Source organism: Mesoplodon mirus (genome assembly GCF_964341445.2).
Source record: "Mesoplodon mirus genome assembly, chromosome: 7".
Taxonomy (NCBI): domain Eukaryota; kingdom Metazoa; phylum Chordata; class Mammalia; order Artiodactyla; family Ziphiidae; genus Mesoplodon; species Mesoplodon mirus.
In genome coordinates this window covers 70728902-70747434 of record NC_138983.1, presented here as the reverse complement: position 1 = coordinate 70747434, position 18533 = coordinate 70728902, and the positions used below count along the sequence as shown (strand labels likewise).

Below are 18533 nucleotides of genomic sequence, written 5' to 3'. Positions count from 1 at the left end.
TTCCTGTTCTACCATCATCTGTATATTGACTGTTGGTCACAGTTGCAAGATAAGTGTCCTGGCTCCAGTCTTGATGTCTCCATTAGCATCTCAAGCAAGAAAGAGGTGGCCGAGGACAAAGGCTTTTTTTTCTTCAGCTTCGGCCATTTATCTGGGAGGGCAAAGCTTTCCGGGAAGCCCTAGTAGGGCTTAGTCTTATTAGCTGGATTTGAGTCACAGGGCTCCCCCTAGCTGCAAAAGAAACTGGGTAAGTGAAGATTTAGGTTTTCCAGCTTCTACAGTAGAAAGCAACAAGGTCGAAGAGGATTGGGAATGCCTGTTCGTTCACCAACCAGTAATTTTTGTTACAGGGTATTGGGCACAGCCTGGCCACTGCTTTCTCTGGTGGGTAAGGAGAAGAATCAGTAGGCTGAAGGTGTGGGGAGACGTAATGGTAGAGTGACTTGCATTTGCGTCCTCTGCAGTCTCACTTGCTCTCAAAGCTGTGGACATTTTGTGCTGATTATACAGACTAGAAGTGATTTATGTGAGCAGATGATTAAAGTGTTTGCTTTATCCCCTAGAGACTTACTTGATCTTCCATCATTGTGGTCAGTATTGGAATGACCTAGCTGAATCGCACAGAAGATGAATGGGCTAGTAACTGGCTTTTGCCAAGGGAAAATTACTCATTTATACAATTGAGCCTATTCAGCAATTCTGAGATTCAATTAAAAATTTAGAACCAAAATGTTCTTTCTTCTGTATCTATCACTATCTAGAATAAGAGCTCGAGTGCCATTATGTGGTGTCTAACTGGGCGGGTGGGGCGGGTGTGGGGAGGAACCTGACACAGATCCTCAGTATTTATTTCCAGTACATAGTTTATTTGTTAAATGACTGTGACAGTTTCACACTTGTCTGTTGCCATGTTTTTTAGTGCACGAGCATAGCTGTGTCTCGAAAATGGTTGGCTTTGGGCAGTTCAGGAGGAGGACTCAATCTCATTCAGAAAGAAGGATGGAAGCACAGGCTTTTTCTTTCGCACAGGGTAAGATTAAGGGTAGCCCTGTCATGTACCATCCAGAGTATCTTTCATAAATTTGAATTTCTCTATTATCAATGATCATTTGGACTAAAAGAAGAAGGTAAAACTTGAGATTTAAAAATAAAAAATTACCCATTTTTGAGGAGCTGCTTAATATTTTTCCTTTTGTGCTCTAGGAAGGTGCAATTTCTCAGGTCGCCTGTTGTTTACATGATGATGATTATGTTGCTGTGGCTACCAGGTAAGAAAGTGTTCTAAAACTCTCTGATCTTTTCCAAACGCATTTGAAGTTGACAAATGGAGTTGTGTGTTTGTTAGGGTGACCAGCCATCCCAGTGTGCCTGGGCCTGACCCTGTTTTAGCCCTGAAAGTCCCATGTCTTAGGAAACCTCTTAGACGCAAGCAAACCAGGACGGACAGTTGGTCACCCTAGGGTCTGTGGAAAACACTAATATGAGGCAACAACATTTCTGTGACCTTAAAAGAGAAAGGTAACAGGGATAATTTAGAACATCTAAGTTCTCCTATTAAATTGGATTGGTGGACTAAAGCAAGGAAATTAATACCTTGGCTTTCTACTTCCTCTTTTCTGAATAAGAATTTGCTTATATATTTAACATAGTTGATATTGTGATGCATTGAAATTGTACCTTTTTCACCATTGCCAAAAATTTGCTTTTGTGTCTCAATTCTTGCAGTCAAGGTCTTGTAGTTGTTTGGGAATTAAATCAAGAGCGTCGTGGGAAACCAGAACGAATTTATGTGTCTTCAGAACACAAAGGCCGAAAAGTTACAGCTCTCTGTTGGGATTCAGCTATTCTTAGAGTTTTTATAGGTGATCATATGGGGAAAGTTTCTGCCATCAAACTCAACACTTCTAAACAAGCAAAGGTGAGAACCAGTCCAGTTCTTTGTGTATGTAGGTGAGATATAAGGTGTTGTCTTACAGAATTTCAATTAAAGACACAATTTGACCTACTGTATCTCTTGGGGACTGATCTAGAGCTCAGACTATGAATTTTGAGAAGACTTGTTTGCATGTAGTACATATGGTACCCTGGTTTAGCTTGACACTGTTACAGAATGGCTTCTGTGAGCTAACTTCAGTAATTTGCAGTTGTCTATTATATTACTCCATAATTCACCTGCATGGCTCATTTAAGTAAAGCATTCTTTTATTTATTTATTTATTTATTTATTTATTTTTGGCTGTGTTGGGTCTTCATTTCTGTGCGAGGGCTTTCTCTAGTTGTGGCAAGCAGGGGCCTCTCTTCATCGCGGTGCGCGGGCCTCTCACTATCGCGGCCTCTCTTGTTGCGGAGCACAGGCTCCAGATGCGCAGGCTCAGTAGTTGTGGCTCACGGGCCTAGTTGCTCCGTGGCATGTGGGATCTTCCCGGACCAGGGCTTGAACCTGTGTTCCCTGCATTGGCAGGCAGATTCTTAACCACTGCACTACCAAGGAAGCCCAAGTAAAGCATTCTTTAATACTAGGCTGTTAAGAAAGAAAAGATGGCTGGACTTCCCTGGCGATTCAGTGGTTAAGACTGTGTGATCCCAACACAGGGAGCACAGGTTTGATCCCTGGTCGGGGAACTAAGATCCCTCATGCCACATGGCGCAGCCAAAAAAAAAAAAGGAAAGAAAGAAAAAAGAAAAGATGCCTGTTTATTAGTTGTGTGAATAAAATAGCAAACATAGAAATGGTACCAATTGCCCTGGGTCCTATTCTCCTGGTCCCTGGTTAGAAGAAACTCATGGGTCTAGGTATATTTTCTCAGGATGGATGTAACTTGTTGTGAATGGAATCTTAAAGACACCTCCTGGATTACGCTAAGCAGTGTGGGTCCCCAGGCTTCCTGCCACAGTTGTTGGAGTAGAAAAGTTGAGTCTCAAGTTATCCTAACAGAATGCTCCAGTCTGTCATTAAGGCAGAGCCAGCCTGCTCCTCACTGTCCCTCTCCTCCAAAGCTATGATATCAGAAATGGGGGACTTGTCTCTCATTGACTTATTTGCATGTAGGATCCTGGTAGAGAAGAAGAGATCTAACTACTATTGGCTAAGTTATTTTAATTAATACATCAGAATATTCTTGATGTATTAATTAAATATTCATGATGACCCATCAAGGTTACTACTTGATTCCTAACATATTTTTGATATACATTTGGAATTCTACACTTATTATAGCTCTAATTTGTCTTTTTTCCAAAGGGAGGAGTACTGTCTACAGGTGAAAAAATTGTCTCACATATTCTAAAACTTGCTTCATCTTTTTCTTCCCAACTTCTAAGAATAGATAATCACAAACAGAGCCTTAAGAATTCTCTTCTGCAGTTATGTAGCAGATTATTTCACAAAACTTAAATGAGTGAAACTTGATATTCTAACAGGCAAATTAATTTTGGCCCATTTAAAGTTTTTATTTTGCTGTCTAAGCTGTTTTCATGTAAAAGGTAAAGAGAAGGGGATTATGTATATACGTAAAGATAAATAAACTTTATTTCCTTGTCACATCCCCTTTAGGCGGCTGCTGCCTTTGTGATGTTTCCTGTTCAGACAATAACAACAGTTGACTCCTCTGTTGTCCAGTTAGATTACTTGGATGGAAGATTACTTATATCTTCACTTACTCGATGCTTCTTGTGTGATACTGAGAGGTATATTGACTAACCATGAGTCATTGGAAATACAGAATTTTAGAACTGGAAGGGACTTAGAAGTCATCTCGCCCAAACCCCTCAATTCAGTTATACAGATATTAATAAGGAACCAGCTGTGTGCAAGCTGATGTTAGTGAGTAGAGAGGAGGTAGAGGAGAGTGACATAGTCCAGTGGGTGACTAAGACAAATATTCAGTTAACTCTACCAAGAAGCCTGGTCTAAGTGTCATGAGGGAAGACTGAACAAAGGCCTGTTTCTATATGGGGAATTGGGAAGTCTTCCTTGATTGAGTTTGCTGTTGTTGAAATTTTTTGTGTATTTAATAGAATTTTTACTATAGGGTAAAATTGGATGAAAAATAAGAACTTTATGAAGCTGACAGATATTTAATGAAATCTCAACAGTGGAACCAAAGGTCCAGTGAATGGCAAAGGAGTATATTGGCGGTAGCTGTGAAATACCAGAACAGAATAGGAAATGGTTTGAAATGAATGTTGTGTATATCCGTGTTTAAGTTCTTCAGCCATTCTCACCACAGGGAAATATTCACTGGGCATTTTTTCCCCCTCCATTAGCCCTGTCCAGCTACCATATTCCTCAGGACCGAGCCCCTCTGTTAAAAATTTATTGTGGAGAATTTTGAGCACACACAAAAGAAGAGAGAATTGCATAATAAACCACTGTGAGCCCACTAGCCAGCTTCAGTAATTTGTTGAGGATATTTAATAGGCAAAGTTTGAAGGAAGAGAGGTAAGAGGGGATAGGATATTCTAGCAGGAAGGAACAGCCTCTTGGAGAAAAGTGAGAAAGAATTAGGCATATTCTAGAATGTGTCCTCTGGCTTGAGTAGGGGAGTCGTGGGAGATCACATTGGTAAATTAGCACCACATGGAGAGTGACAGTCTTAAGTGTCACACTAATTAAGTATGTGGGTTCTTAGATCATTTTAAGAAAGTGTACATGTAGAAAATCAGGGTTTGGAAATTGATTCCCTTAGAACTGTCCAGGATTGGAAACTTTTTATGTTTTTCCAGGGGTTCTTGTATCTCAGTTAGAAGACTGCTGTTCTAGAAAGTAGGAGACTGGACTCCAAAAGTTTTGAAGGAATGTATGCTGACTGTCAGGGTTAGTAGAGGGAAGGATGAGGAGAGGATGCACTTTTTAAAAATTTTCTTGGGATGGGAAAGGTATGTGGGAAGGAGACCAGTAATAGTAGGTTGCAGATGTCTGGTATCAGAGAACCTAGCTGTACAGCAGAGGGGCAAGGCTTTGAGATGCGAAGGATCAGTTTACATGGAATTAGTAGGAAGGATGGTGTACTTGGTTCTGACTTATTTCAGACTGTAGATCGGTGATGAAGTTAGGCTTACAGAACTGGAGATCATGTAGTGTCACTCTTTCATTTTTGCAGATCAGAAAGCCTAGTGAGTGATAGAGCTTGCCTCACATCATGCAGCTGGGAGGAGGCAGACTAGAATCTTTCTGTCTTGATTTTGTGCCTTTCCTGTTACCTCAGTTACCTCTAGTATATTCTTTGACATTGGACCTTTGGCCATTAAATCCATCCTTGAGATTTTGATAAAATATTTGTTAGCTTCACAAATTTCTTAAATATTCTTCGTTTATAGGTTTTCGAGTTTACCAAACAGCCCAATTCAGAAATTTGGCTGAAATTCTGACAAGTGGTCAGAACACTGAATTGAATGAACACCTTATTGGGGTTGTTTTGAGAATCTAGTGAAATGGTATAAAGAGCTAAGTAAGTGGAGGCTTATTTTTCCCTGTGTGCAGTACAGTTGCTAATCATTTATACTCCCATTTTACAGGATTGTGGCTAGAGTTGGTTATGAGAATAACTAACTGCAAAAATAACATGTTTTAGAAATGCCTACTTTGTTAGCTAGAATTCAGTTTGGGGGTACATGGATAGTACAATAATTGAAAAATTTTATGTATGTTTTAAGTTTTGTTTCAAGGTATATTCCCTTCCAAACAAAGAAGCATTTTTCTTTTTTAAACAAAGCCTCCTAATAACTGATCGAAGTGAGATATGAGTTTGCTTTTCCTGCTACTTTCTGTCAGTATCATTAATGAACGGGGTGGATCCCAGGAGGAAATAGAACAAACAGAAACAAAGAATTATGTTGTAGTAGAGAGAATGTTGGATAAGGGAGCCTGACAATATGGTTTTAAGTTCTAGTTCTGCCACTTCTTAAACCTTGCCAAATGTCAGTTTCCCCATTCAGAATGTAGAGGTAGTTTTCAGGATTAACTAAGATAATGTATAGGAAATACCTAGCCTTGTGCCTGTCATGTGTCATTTGAAAATGTGGAAAGCAAGATTAATGAGCATGCAAATGAGAATGAGTTGACTGTATTGGTTTACTCAGGAAGTGTTTGTTGCACTCCTCTGAATTAGTAGCAGGGTTGTTAAGCACCATAGAGGATGTGAAATAAGCAAGAAATATATTTTATTTCCCAAATAAGGAACATAGGTAATAAAACCGTAACTTCTTGTATTGCTCTGTATACATTTTAAAGCACTTTCATATCCATATTCTTCTAGTAAAGCTGATGTTATATTTTATTCATAAAGCAAATAAGTACAGGGATATTTATTGAATTATCTAAGGTCACGTAGTAAGTTCATGCTAGAGACCATATCAGGCCTTTGTTCAAGTAAAGAGTTTGAGTATATGGAGCACTACAAGGCACTGAGTGCTTTCTGGGGGCCAGGTACTGTGCTGTGCACTGGGAGTTCAGCTAAAGAGGAAAAAGAAATGACGTTTGTCCTGAAGAAAGTCATAATCTACTGTTGAAATAGTCACAACTACCATATGTAATGTGGTGAACGCTTTGAAAACAGCATGGGAAGCATATCCTTCTGCTTATAGGGGTCAGGGAAGTCTGTCAGAGGAGGAATGGTGGAGTTAATTTATGAAGACTAAGTAAAGGAGTGTTTGGAAAGAGATATCCTCATTCTCAACTTCCATGTTCTCAGGAAGTTTTATATATGCAGTTCTTTTATATATCTAGCTCAGGTAACCCTTAGGGAACAGAATGTTCCAAGGTACAGACTTCCAGAAGGACTTAGCATTTTGAGGAAAGAGTGAGGCATTTATTGGGTATATGTGGCCGAGGAGTGGCCTGGAGACAGGGTAGATCAGTAGCCTCCATGGAGTGGCCGAAGAACAAGGTGATTTGGGAAGCAGTCAGTAGGATTTAAGGATGTAGGAAATGGTTTAGTAGCACTTCTTAGTTTTGAAAAGAGCGTTCACATTCTGTGGATAATAAACTGAGTACTAACTTGAAGTCATTTGCTTTCTGTAACAGAAATAGTTAATGGCAAATCAGAGCTAGAACCCTATTTTGACCTTTCCATTCTGTTCTTTCCAGTAAATTGCTAATACGAGGAGAGAGAGGACATTGTGGGTGGGGTTATTATGGCCATGCCGATATGTAGTGCCATTGCTTTTTACTTTTTTTGTGAGTAAACATGCTTTCTCTTTTCTGCGGGGGTTGGGTATTAGAGAAAAATTTTGGAAAATTGGAAACAAGGAAAGAGATGGAGAATACGGAGCTTGTTTCTTCCCTGGAAGATGTTCTGCCAGCCAGCAGCCCCTAATATACTGTGCTCGCCCTGGCTCCAGGATGTGGGAAGTGAACTTTGATGGAGAAGTTATAAGTACACATCAGTTTAAGAAACTCCTCTCATCACCACCTCTTCCTGTGATTAATCCAAGGTAATGATTTGTATGGCCAGTAGGGAGTATTTGAGGAACTTACAGGGAGGGTTTGGTTTGAAACCTCTGATATTCTGCATGCGTTAAAGATTTTATCATGCCTTTTAAGAGTGAAGTAGAATTTTTATTAAAAGATTCAGAGAAACCAAAAAGTCTTTAATCAATTATCTTTCATATGCTTAAAGCAAATTCAATAAGGGCAAATGCAGTTAGGCTCTTGAATTTGTTTTGGAGGCAGAAATTTTCCTATATAGGGAAAAAGATACTTTTATATTTTGATTAAATTATGAATCATGTTTACTTCCTAGATCAGAACCTCAGTATGATCATACGGTTGGATCCTCCCAGTCTTTGTCTTTCCCCAAACTCTTATATCTTAGGTAAGTTTCTCCCTTCGATCCTTTAAAAAAAAAATGAACACTTAACTTTTCCTCTTTGTTTCTTGTTCAAGGTAGTTAGCTTTTCAAGTTTGTTTTTGTACTAAATGATTTTTAGAAAATTAGGAAATGACTGTGTTATGTGAAGTGTTCTACATATAAGAGGAATGAAAAAAAGCATAGAAATACGCTTCCCTTTCTGTTGGTTTTTTTTTTTTTCCTTTTTTTTTGCGGTACGCGGGCCTCTCACTGTTGTGGCCTCTCCCGTTGCGGAGCACAGCTCCGGACGCGCAGGCTCAGCGGCCATGGCTCACGGGGGCCCAGCTGCTCCGCGGCATGTGGGATCTTCCTGGACCGGGGCACGAACCCGTGTCCCCTGCATCGGCAGGCGGACTCTCAACCACTGCGCCACCAGGGAAGCCCTCTGTTTTGAACTGGCCTAAACCAGTTGGACCCTTCACAGTTGTTGAGAACTTTTGACAAATAGAGCTCAGAGCTGTAGATACACATTCTTTCATAACCTCTCCCTAGTGGGATATTCCAATGAAAGCAAGTCTCAGACTGAAGTCTGCTGCATATGTATGTTTCTTAGCAGGCAGGCACAAAAGTAGTTGTAGAACTTGTTGTTGTAAGCTTGGTGAAATTTCAGCTCTCTATTCTTCAGGTACTTTGCATGAAAGATCTGCTCAAGGTGGATCCAGCCAGCCATATTCTAACATCCGAGTTCAGCTAGCCTTCTAGTTGGATTAAGTACAAAAAAGTCCACTATTAAGTGGCAGCACAGGGAGCCACTTAAAGCTATCAACTGCTGGGCTTGCCAGTTCTTACAACTTGTTCTACAAGCATGGGCATGCCAGTGTGTGATTTCCAGTCAATCTGTGTGTCTTGAACTCTTCTTATTTCAACAGCAGAATATTATTTCTAATATCTCTTAGGCTAATTAATAAGATCCCTAATGCAGATTCAGAGAATGTTATTTAGAGCTGGTATAGGGTACCCTGGAGTTTGGCTCCTGATCAAGTTCTTTCAAAGGCTAACTAACCGTGCTTTGAATGTAATTTTAAGTGAAGGTTTTGTTTTTGTTTTTGTTTTTTTTGTGTGGTATGCGGGCCTCTCACTGCCGTGGCCTCTCCCGTTGCGGAGCACAGGCTCCAGACGCGCAGGCTCAGCAGCCATGGCTCACAGGCCCAGCCCCTCCGCGGCATGTGGGATCTTCCTGGACCAGGGCACGAACTCGTGTCCCCTGCATCGGAAGGCGGACACTCAACCACTGTGCCACCAGGGAAACCCTGAATGTAATTTTAAAAAACACTTGAAATGTTAACTAACTGCCCCTAACTAACGTATGTGTATGTCACACTACCTATAATGCAATATTTGAAAATAAATTGTAAACAGTATAACTCTTTCACAAGTCCATAATTCATCCTAAAAGTTACTGGAGAAAGACCACTATTTATTTGCCCATAGTTAGATAAAGCATATTAAAAATTCTTTCTTTACGGCACTTATCACAGTTTATAATTACATATTCAAACAGTATTTATGCCTCTCTTACTCCTAGACAGTAAGGCCCTTGAGGGCATCATGTCTGTTTTGTTCACTGTGTTATTCTCAGTGTTTGGCATGATGCCTGGCACATCATAGACACTTAACATTTGTTGGCTGTGATGTGATATGTGGGGTGTGGGGAAGTCCCCTACCCAGGAGTATGTTTTCTAATGGCAAGGCCAGTCTGCTTGGTTCTCCTGGTAGTGTTTTTCCTTTGAGTTAAACTATTTAAAGCTCCCATACAAGTCCCTGCCATAGCAGGCAAAGCCCTGCATGATCTGGCTCCGCCTACTCCTCAGCTTAAGCAATAATGAATGCCACTTTGAAGCTTTTACTGACTCCTCCAGTGACTCACGTTAGACACTTATTCCCTTGCACTGTTGTCACATCTTGTTCATTTCTCTGTCACCACCCTGTTTCACTGTACTATGAATATCCATCCCAGTACCAGATTGTCAACTCCTTTGCTATGGGCACAGTGCTAGGCACATAGAATTTTCTCAAATAATGGCTAAATTAAAGAGTTTCACAAAGACTTTTTTGAAAAAACATGAGTAAGAGGGCTTTTCTTTACTTTTTTCCCCATGTGTACACTTGTGTTTTGGTAACCTTCACTGTTAACACCCACAAATTCTACGGGGAAGCAAATTTGTATGCTTCATTTTCTTTGGGGTACACTGGTGTCACTTTCTCTTCCTTAACTTTTTAAACAATGTTGTTAGACTTATGTCCCTGTCTGTTTATTATCAGTGAAGGGGAAGGGGATGAGGGGTGTGTAAATTACCAAGTCTTAGCTCTGATATTAGTCCCCCCCACCCCCCACCTATTCTTAAGGAATCTTTCCAAGCTGCATGTCAAGTTCAGCGTCAAAATCCTGATCCTGTGTCTCTTTATTCAGGGATCTTCTGGCCACTGCGTTTTTTTCCCCCTCTGGCTCCTAAAGGCAGCCTTCCAATTTTACTTATTTTGGACTAGGATTCTGACCATTTCTTCCTTCTTTGTGACAAAGATTACTTTCCCATAGGGACAGTGATCTGATCTTATATTGGCAAAATGTTTAACATTTGTGTGAGGAACGAATTCCTGTTAAATATCGCCCTTAGTTTCATCGCCACATTATACCTTTTTTAGTACTCTTGGAGGCATAAACTTAAAAAAAAGTCCCTGTTCTCAAGATTATAGTTCATTGGAGAGATGTAGTTTATTTCTAGAAAATGTTTAACAACAATAAAAAATAAGAGTTGTGACAGTGCAATACATGATTAAGTGCTGTTTGAGCGGGGTTGACGAGAAATAGGTTGCGTACAGGAGGGAGAGTGCTGTGGGCTGTCGGAGAGGATTTCAAAGGGCAGTAGAACTGCTGCTGATGCTTAAGTGGTGGCTAGAATGAGACTGTTATATATGGGGAATGCTCTGACTGGGGATTACCAGTGGTGTATAAAAAAATAATAGCAGCCTCGAGAGAGTAAATGAGATATATGAGCAAAGGAGTATAGAAGGAGATGAGCAGAGATGGAGAGCACCAGAGGACTGGAAAGGAAGGTGGACCAAGAAGTAGTGTCCAGAGTCTAGGAAGGCGAGATTCAGGAAGGAAGGAACAGTCTGCAGAGTTGGCCTCTGCTTGGGGATCAAGAAGGAAGATGAGAAAGTAGGTTATTGGGTTTGGCATTTAGGAGATCTGTGACTTTCCAAGAATGTAGTTAAGTGGGATGATCAGGATTCCAGATAACAGTGGGTGGGTCAGTGAGGATAAATGAGGGTAGAAGTAGCTTCTGTGAGGTATGGAGAAAAAAGTCCAGGTTTTGGAGCCAGACAGTCCTTGGTATAAATTCTGTCTCTTCTGTATTCATGCTGAATGGCCTTCAACATGTTATTTATCTCTCTGGGCTTCAGTTTTTCTTTTTTATAAAATAGGGATAACACTCGTGTCTTGATGAGATGCTACAAGGTTAGATAATATAGGTATAGCCTTTAATGAAAAAAATAAACTCCCATAGTTGACTGGTAGTTTTCAACCTTTTATTGCCCACATACAACGAAGGACATCAAAATATTACCCTCCCTGGGACTTCCCTGGTGGCGTAGTGATTAAGAGTCCACCTGCCAATGCAGAGGACACGGTTCAAGCCCTGGTCCGGGAAGATCCCACATGCCGCGGGGCAACTAAGCTGGTGCGCCACAACTACTGAGCTTGCGCTCTAGGGCCCGCGAGCCACAACTACTGAAGCCCGCGGGCCTAGAGCCCGTGCTCCACAGCAAGAGAAGCCACTGCAATGAGAAGCCCACACACCACAACGAAGAGTAGCCCCCACTCGCCGCAGCTAGAGAAAGCCCACGCGCAGCAACAAAGACCCAATGAAGCCAAAAACAAATAAATAAATAAACACATTAAAAAATATATATATTATCCTCCCTAAAAGTGGCTCACTAGAGCAGTGATTGGTGGTTAGATGTGATGTTTAGTCTTTGTTTTAGATGTCATACCAGATATGGGAAGTTTAGATACTTTAACAAACGTCAGGTAAGATACCAGCCTTTTATTTTTCTAGAAGATATTTCGTGTATCTGAATTTTTCCCACTTTGGTGTCATATTATGCTATCTTTTACTGGCCTGTTGTTACAGACAGAAAAGAGGTGGTAGGATGTGATTGGCTGGATCAACTGTTGCTTTCTTTGTACAGGCTGATTTTGCTTTAATAGCTAACGTGAGGGTCTGAAATCAGGGAATTATAAACTTCTAATTCCGAGCAAACTAGAATTCTCTTGACCTCTTCCATTTTCTCTTGCAGTGAGCACTGTGTGCTGACTTGGACAGAAAGAGGAATTTATATTTTCCTTCCTCAGAATGTTCAAGTTCTTCTTTGGAGTGAAGTCAAGGGTAATTGTGTTTTCCTTCATGTAATTTTTAATCGCATGCTTGTGAAAGATTTAATTATTGTAGGAGGATTCTCTTGCACTGTAAGAAGTAGAAAATAGAATGAGGTGACATTTCTTTTAAAGATTAACATCATAGATGTATCCCATTATAAGGTACTTACAGAAGTATACATTTGTGAATCTATGTATAGTTATTTAGTTATTTTAAATACAATTTTCATTTATTCTTAAATATTAGCAACCACTGCTAAGGATTGAATGGGTTAATTTTCCCCTCTACTTACCCTGAATTTTATCCCTGTTAGAAGTCTTGCTTTAACTCCTGTTTTGTGTCTTAATAATTTAGGGTTGAAAAGTCCTTGTGGGAACAATAGCCATTTTATGTGGCTGAGGCAGAGAAAGTCAATCTCTGTATTCTTCTGGTTTAAACCAGAAATGGAGGAAATAAATCATGACTGTTCAGAGAGTGTATCCTGACTTTTGAGTCATTTTCTACTTTGTAAAAGCATAAAAAAGGTGAAGGAACCATTACTTACTGATCTGACCAACATTGATTTCTCGTGAATTAAGTTTCCTAAGGGTGTCCCGTGAAAACTAGTTTTTTAGGTCATTTCATGGTGTTCTGCCAAGACAGGTGTTTTTTCATGAACAGTTTGTTGATTTACACACTGCACTGAAATCTGTTACTGGTATCAGATTTGTAACTCAGAAATGTGATAGTCTGGCCTCTGAAGTGCCCTCTTTTAAAGTCCCAATTTCTTTTCACAAAAAATAGCATTTTTAAAAACAGGATTTTAGATCAGAGACATTTCTTTCTCTGTATCTTTTATTCTTGATCTTTTTTAAAAGAATAGTGTCTAAGATATGATTTCTTCATTGAAATGCAAGTATAAAAATAGAGGTGAAATTCAATCAAGCCAAACCCTATATAGAAAATGAATTTATTAGAATAATTTCAGCCATCACGAAAATGGAAAAGGAGTACATGGTTAATGTCCTGTGTGTTCACCCCTGTGGTTTTTGTAGATATTCAGGATGTGGCTGTCTGTAAGAATGAGCTGTTCTGTTTGCACCTAAATGGGAAGGTCTCCCATCTTTCCCTGTTATCTGTGGAACGTTGTGTGGAACGCCTGCTAAGGAGAGGCCTGTGGAACCTGGCTGCTCAAACTTGCTGTCTTTTCCAGAATTCTGTCATTGCCAGCAGAGTGAGTCAGAAAGCTTACATGTTCATCTGGGTTGCTAAAACCATTCTAGCTTGCAGGATTGTGCTACACAGTTGCTTGTCTTTACTAGCCTGCAGATTAAGCAGCAGTAAATCCCCAAAGGAAGCATGACAGATAAATCTGGAGTGGGGATGGGGATGAGAAAAACTGTATACTTTCTATTTAACAAATCAAATTTACCCACAAATTTATTTGAATTTCAGGCCTTGTTTTTTTTTGTTTTTTGTTTTAGATATTGGGGGTAGGAGTTTATTAATTAATTAATTTATTTTTGCTGTGTTGGGTCTTCGTTTCTGTGCGAGGGCTATCTCTAGTTGTGGCAAGCGGGGGCCACTCTTCATGGCGGTGCACGGGCCTCTCACTGTCGCGGCCTCTCTTGTTGCGGAGCACAGGCTCCAGGCGCGCAGGCTCAGTAGTTGTGGCTCACGGGCCTAGTTGCTCCGCGGCATGTGGGATCCTCCCAGACCAGGGCTCAAACCCGTGTCCCCTGCATTAGCAGGCAGATTCTCAACCACTGCGCCACCAGGGAAGCCCAAGGCTTTGTTTTAAGTGAAATTATTATATGTACAGTAATTCTAAATTCTTAATTCCTAAGAGAATTCTTATTAAGTCTTTTACTAACTTTTAAAGCCCTTTGAAAGCACCTTTGAGGTTTTATGTTCTATGTTTGACCTCTTTCAATGTATTGGCCATTTGAATATAGATTTAGTTACAAACCGAAAGCTCTCCTATTGGTTCTACTTATCCTTTTATTAGGGAAGAAAAACTTTGACTATAGATAAATTGGAACATTTGAAATCTCAGCTGGACTTAACAACCTATGGTGATCTGATTTCCCAACTGGAAGAATTGATCTTAAAATTTGAACCTTTGGATTCAGCTTGTAGCAGTAGAAGAAGCTCCATTTCATCACATGTAGGTATTCTCACTTTTAAAAGGGTTTTGCTGTACAGTAAGATTGTTCTACATTAGTTTGTACTCATTTACCTCTAGTATCCCAAAACTTACCTTCCTTTCCATGTTGTATATTGTTTGGGGGGGGTGGTGAAGAGGGGGCTTTCTTTCAGGTGTTGGACAACCTTATGAAGCCTTCATTTAGGTGTGTCTTAGAGCCGTATTTTGTTTTGTCATTGTTTATTATATTCTGTTTGAAAATATACCTCATATAGCCTCCAGAACAAGTTAAGTTACCCCTAATATGTGATTTCAGATGCTTCATGCCAGCTTGAGTCTCAGTGCAGCTCAGGATTGTCTCATTTAATCCTCATTCTCACATTCTCACAGCCAGACTTCATGGAGACCCACTAGAGAAATATGGTAGCATGATGCCATGAGCAGGTGAGAGGGACCTGGCTGCCAGGAGCCTAGACCTTGCTCACCATTTTGTTCTAATAAGCCATAATTGTCGTTAATGACTTGTTTCTTTTAGTGTTGATTTTTCTCTTAAAAAGCTATATCGTGTTATAAAAGTTTAACTTTTCTTTAATTCTTTTTCTTTTTAGGAAAGTTTCAGCATCTTGGACTCTGGTATTTATCGTATCATTAATAGTAGAAGAGGCAGTCAGTCAGATGAAGACTCTTGTTCCCTTCACAGCCAAACCCTCTCAGAAGATGAGAGACTTAAAGAATTCACCTCACATCAAGAAGAGGACCAACCAGATCAGTGTTGTGGCTCACACGGAAATGAAGGTGAGGAATGTGTCTTTTATTGGTTGCTGATGTGAAGCAGTTATTTTCTGTGACTTCTGTTTGCCAAGATTTTCTCACGCATAGAGTTTTCTACAAGGTGTTAATAATTTTTATTAAGTTGTTAGACTTTCCATCCAGACCTATTGATCTGTTCACCATTAGAAGAATGGATTTATGTTTAGTTGGGTTTTTTTCCCCTTCTGTTTAGGCTAACATTGGTAAAGTACCTAATTATTATCATGCATCAAAGTGCTGGAAAGGTTAAGAAAGGAGGTCATTAACCAAAAGAGTGGAACGATTTTATCCTAACCAAATTATTTTCCATTCGGAATGAAAAATTACTACAGTTTTGGGGGTCATTGCCTTCACTTTTTTTTTGTTCAAGTATTCCTGTGACCGAACTGTTGAGAAGAGATTAATAGCGACTCTAAGCTTCCTTTCTGACTTATGGGGATTCAGGGTTAGTAGGAAAAATGAAGGTACCTGTCCAAGTGTTTTATATGTGGACCATCCTGTGCATGTTGTAAACCTGTGTTCCACTCATTTGTATTTGGGTCAGTTGTGATTTTGGTATTGAATCCTTCATTTCCTTTGCTTTATTCATTTCAGAATTTCTTTAAAGGTTAAAAAACACTTCATGTGATTAGATTTTGTTTTTTCTCCCCAATTCCATTCATCAGACAGTGTTTCACACGCTTCAGTGATGTTTGAGACAGATAAGAATGAAACTTTTCTCCCCTTCGGCATTCCACTGTCATTTCGTTCTCCATCTCCTCTTGTGTCTCTTCAGGCTGTCAAGGAAAGGTAAACTCATTAGTCTTGTCATTTAATCCCACTTCTGGTTTTACTTCAGTTGTCATGTTAGGCACTTTTGCGCTGAGAATGGAAAGACATTTTAAATGAGGAACAAGAAAGTCTCTAGATTATTCCTCATATAGCCTGTTATACGAAGCCGTTTACTTCTCATTTCAATCTTGGGGAATTTATCTTCCCTGTTTGTTTGAGTACCTGGATATTTGAGTTGTTACAAATGTGGTTTTTTTTCCCCTCAGGCTGAGTGAAAGTTTAAAAATGTTTTTTCCTCGTCCCTGATAGGAACAATTTCCATATATCATTAGTCATTTCTTAGTTTGGGCTCAGAATTGAAGACTCTTCAGAAGTCTTTCTAGCTACTCCATGGGCCCAGAATTGACTAATATGAATTTATGTCCAAGTTTTTCCACTTAAACGTTTTACCATAATAGGATAAAGGCTTCATAATTATAACTTAATACAATACAATGTGTCATTGAGTCCCTGTATTATGAATAAACTAATGATTTCTGTAAAAAAAAAAAAAAAGACATTTGAGTTTGAAAGAGAAGACTTCTGCAGCTCCTTCATTGCTAATGGGAGTTTTACTGGATACAAATTTTGCGTTTTCAAAGGATATATTGTGACAAATCAGCAGCTGAGTTTCCTGAAGAAATTCTTTGGCTAGGATGGGGCAGGTTTTCACATGGCCTTCTTTGCCTAAGTAGACAGAAACATTGCAGGCACAGCTGCAATTAAAGACCTTTTCTTTAGGATTGAATCAGAATAGTTTAGTAAATGAAGTAAATCCTTATTATAAATTTTACATGGGCCTTATGTGAAATATGTAATTGATTAAGGAAGTTGCTGTAAAGAGTCTTTCTTTATAGCAAGTAAAGAAAGACTTGCTAAGTCCAAGCTGCCTTCAGGGACTGACAGGAACATAGAGAACTCAGATACTGAAATTTTCATTCTTGGCAGTAATGAGATTCTTTTCATATTAGTTTATTGGTATTTGACTTCCAGCGTTTCTAGCTTTGTGCGTAAAACTACTGAGAAGATTGGCACCCTTCATACGAGCCCTGATATGAAAGTGAGACCAGAACCCAGGGGTGATGAGCAGTCATGTGAAGAGGATGTGGGTCCAGTCACTTGCCCAAAGGAGGAAGACACTGAGTAAGCCGTTGCAGAGAAATCTGTGTAAATTCTAGAGGACACAGTTGTCGGATTGAAGAGAGCCATAAACCATGTCCTCTTGAAGGAGACACATGTATGACTCTGTTCATTGTAGATTATTTGCATAGCTTATAAAAACTGTGAATACCACAGAGTAAGTGTTGGAAAATTACATCAACCCATAACAAGTCTGTTGAGACAGAATTTTAATTTAGCACCTCTTCTTCCATCTTTCCCTGAACGACTTCCCTCACCTCCAAATCTCTTCAAACTTCTGCAGTGTTAGAGAAGGAGTATTAGAGTAAGAGTAGGATAACCAAGGATATAGGCCTTGTTCTGGTTCTGCTTCTGACTAGCATGTGACGTTGGTGACTAATGCCCTCTGGCCTGTAAGATGAGAGCATTGGCATTAATGTTGTCACGTGCCTTCCTATGAAATGCTGGTGGCATAGTCCTCATGTAGTGGAGTTGTAGCAGAGCCCTTGGTCTGGCACATTGTGAAGTATCTTTTTTTTTTTTTTTTTTTTGCGGTACGCGGGCCTCTCACTGCCGTGGCCTCTCCCGTTGCAGAGCACAGGCTCCGGACGCGCAGGCTCAGCGGCCATGGCTCACGGGCCCAGTCGCTCCATGGCATGTGGGATCTTCCCAGACCAGGGCACGAACCCGTGTCCCCTGCATCTGCAGGCGGACTCTCAACCACTGCGCCACCAGGGAAGCCCAGTGTGAAGCATCTTGTCCATCTGGTCTCTGCCTTTTCTCATAATTCAGGGGACCTGGGCATTGGAGGCAGGCAAGCTCAGCACTCACCCAGGAATTGAGATAGACCCACAGGGCCAGTGTATACTGACTGGACATTCAGATGAGAAAAAAGGTGTGTTACCCTTAGAGTAACTTAGTTATGAATCCATACGTGTATCGGGAAAAAAGTGTAGATAGTGCTGTGGCATTTAAGGCAGCCCTCAGTCTGACGTTAGCCCACCTTTCCAGCTTCATTTCCAACCACATCTTTCTAAGCACTCTAAATTCTAGTCCTGGCAGAGAGGTGGGTGTGTATACCTCACTACTTTTCTTCATGCTGTTTCTCCCACGTGCAGTATTTTCCTCCCATTTTTCCTAACGCAGATACACCTCCTCAGGAAAGCTTCTCTTGATTGCCTAGTCAGAATAATTATTCCTTTTTCTGTGCTTTCAGATCACAGTGCTTGTGCTGCTCTTTAGCATTCATTCTATTCTTTTTTATATTACAGTTGTTTTCTTGCCTTTCTTTCTGACTAGGGCTTACTCTGACTTGAACTTACTCTTCTTGAAGCCATGGACCATTTTTTATACTCATCTGTTTGTTTCATGTATCATTAAGTACAATACCTACCACTTAGTGAGCACTTAGAAATATTTGCCCAAGAAGGTTCTAAT

At 40.1% G+C, this 18533-nt stretch overlaps 1 protein-coding gene across 6 annotated transcripts in view; it reads left to right on the top strand.

Annotated features, from left to right (window-relative positions):
* Positions 1–18533, top strand: part of HPS5 (HPS5 biogenesis of lysosomal organelles complex 2 subunit 2) — a 47534-nt gene that overhangs the window by 6078 nt on the left and 22923 nt on the right. For all 6 annotated transcript variants that reach the window (XM_082628914.1, XM_082628917.1, XM_082628918.1 and 3 more), the window contains 12 exons: positions 920–1030; positions 1204–1268; positions 1726–1918; positions 3554–3687; positions 7222–7434; positions 7743–7814; positions 12153–12241; positions 13267–13445; positions 14220–14378; positions 14966–15152; positions 15833–15956; positions 16971–17120. In XM_082628914.1, the coding sequence (XP_082485040.1) occupies positions 920–1030; positions 1204–1268; positions 1726–1918; positions 3554–3687; positions 7222–7434; positions 7743–7814; positions 12153–12241; positions 13267–13445; positions 14220–14378; positions 14966–15152; positions 15833–15956; positions 16971–17120 (1676 nt within the window). The remainder of the gene's footprint in view (positions 1–919; positions 1031–1203; positions 1269–1725; positions 1919–3553; positions 3688–7221; positions 7435–7742; positions 7815–12152; positions 12242–13266; positions 13446–14219; positions 14379–14965; positions 15153–15832; positions 15957–16970; positions 17121–18533) is intronic.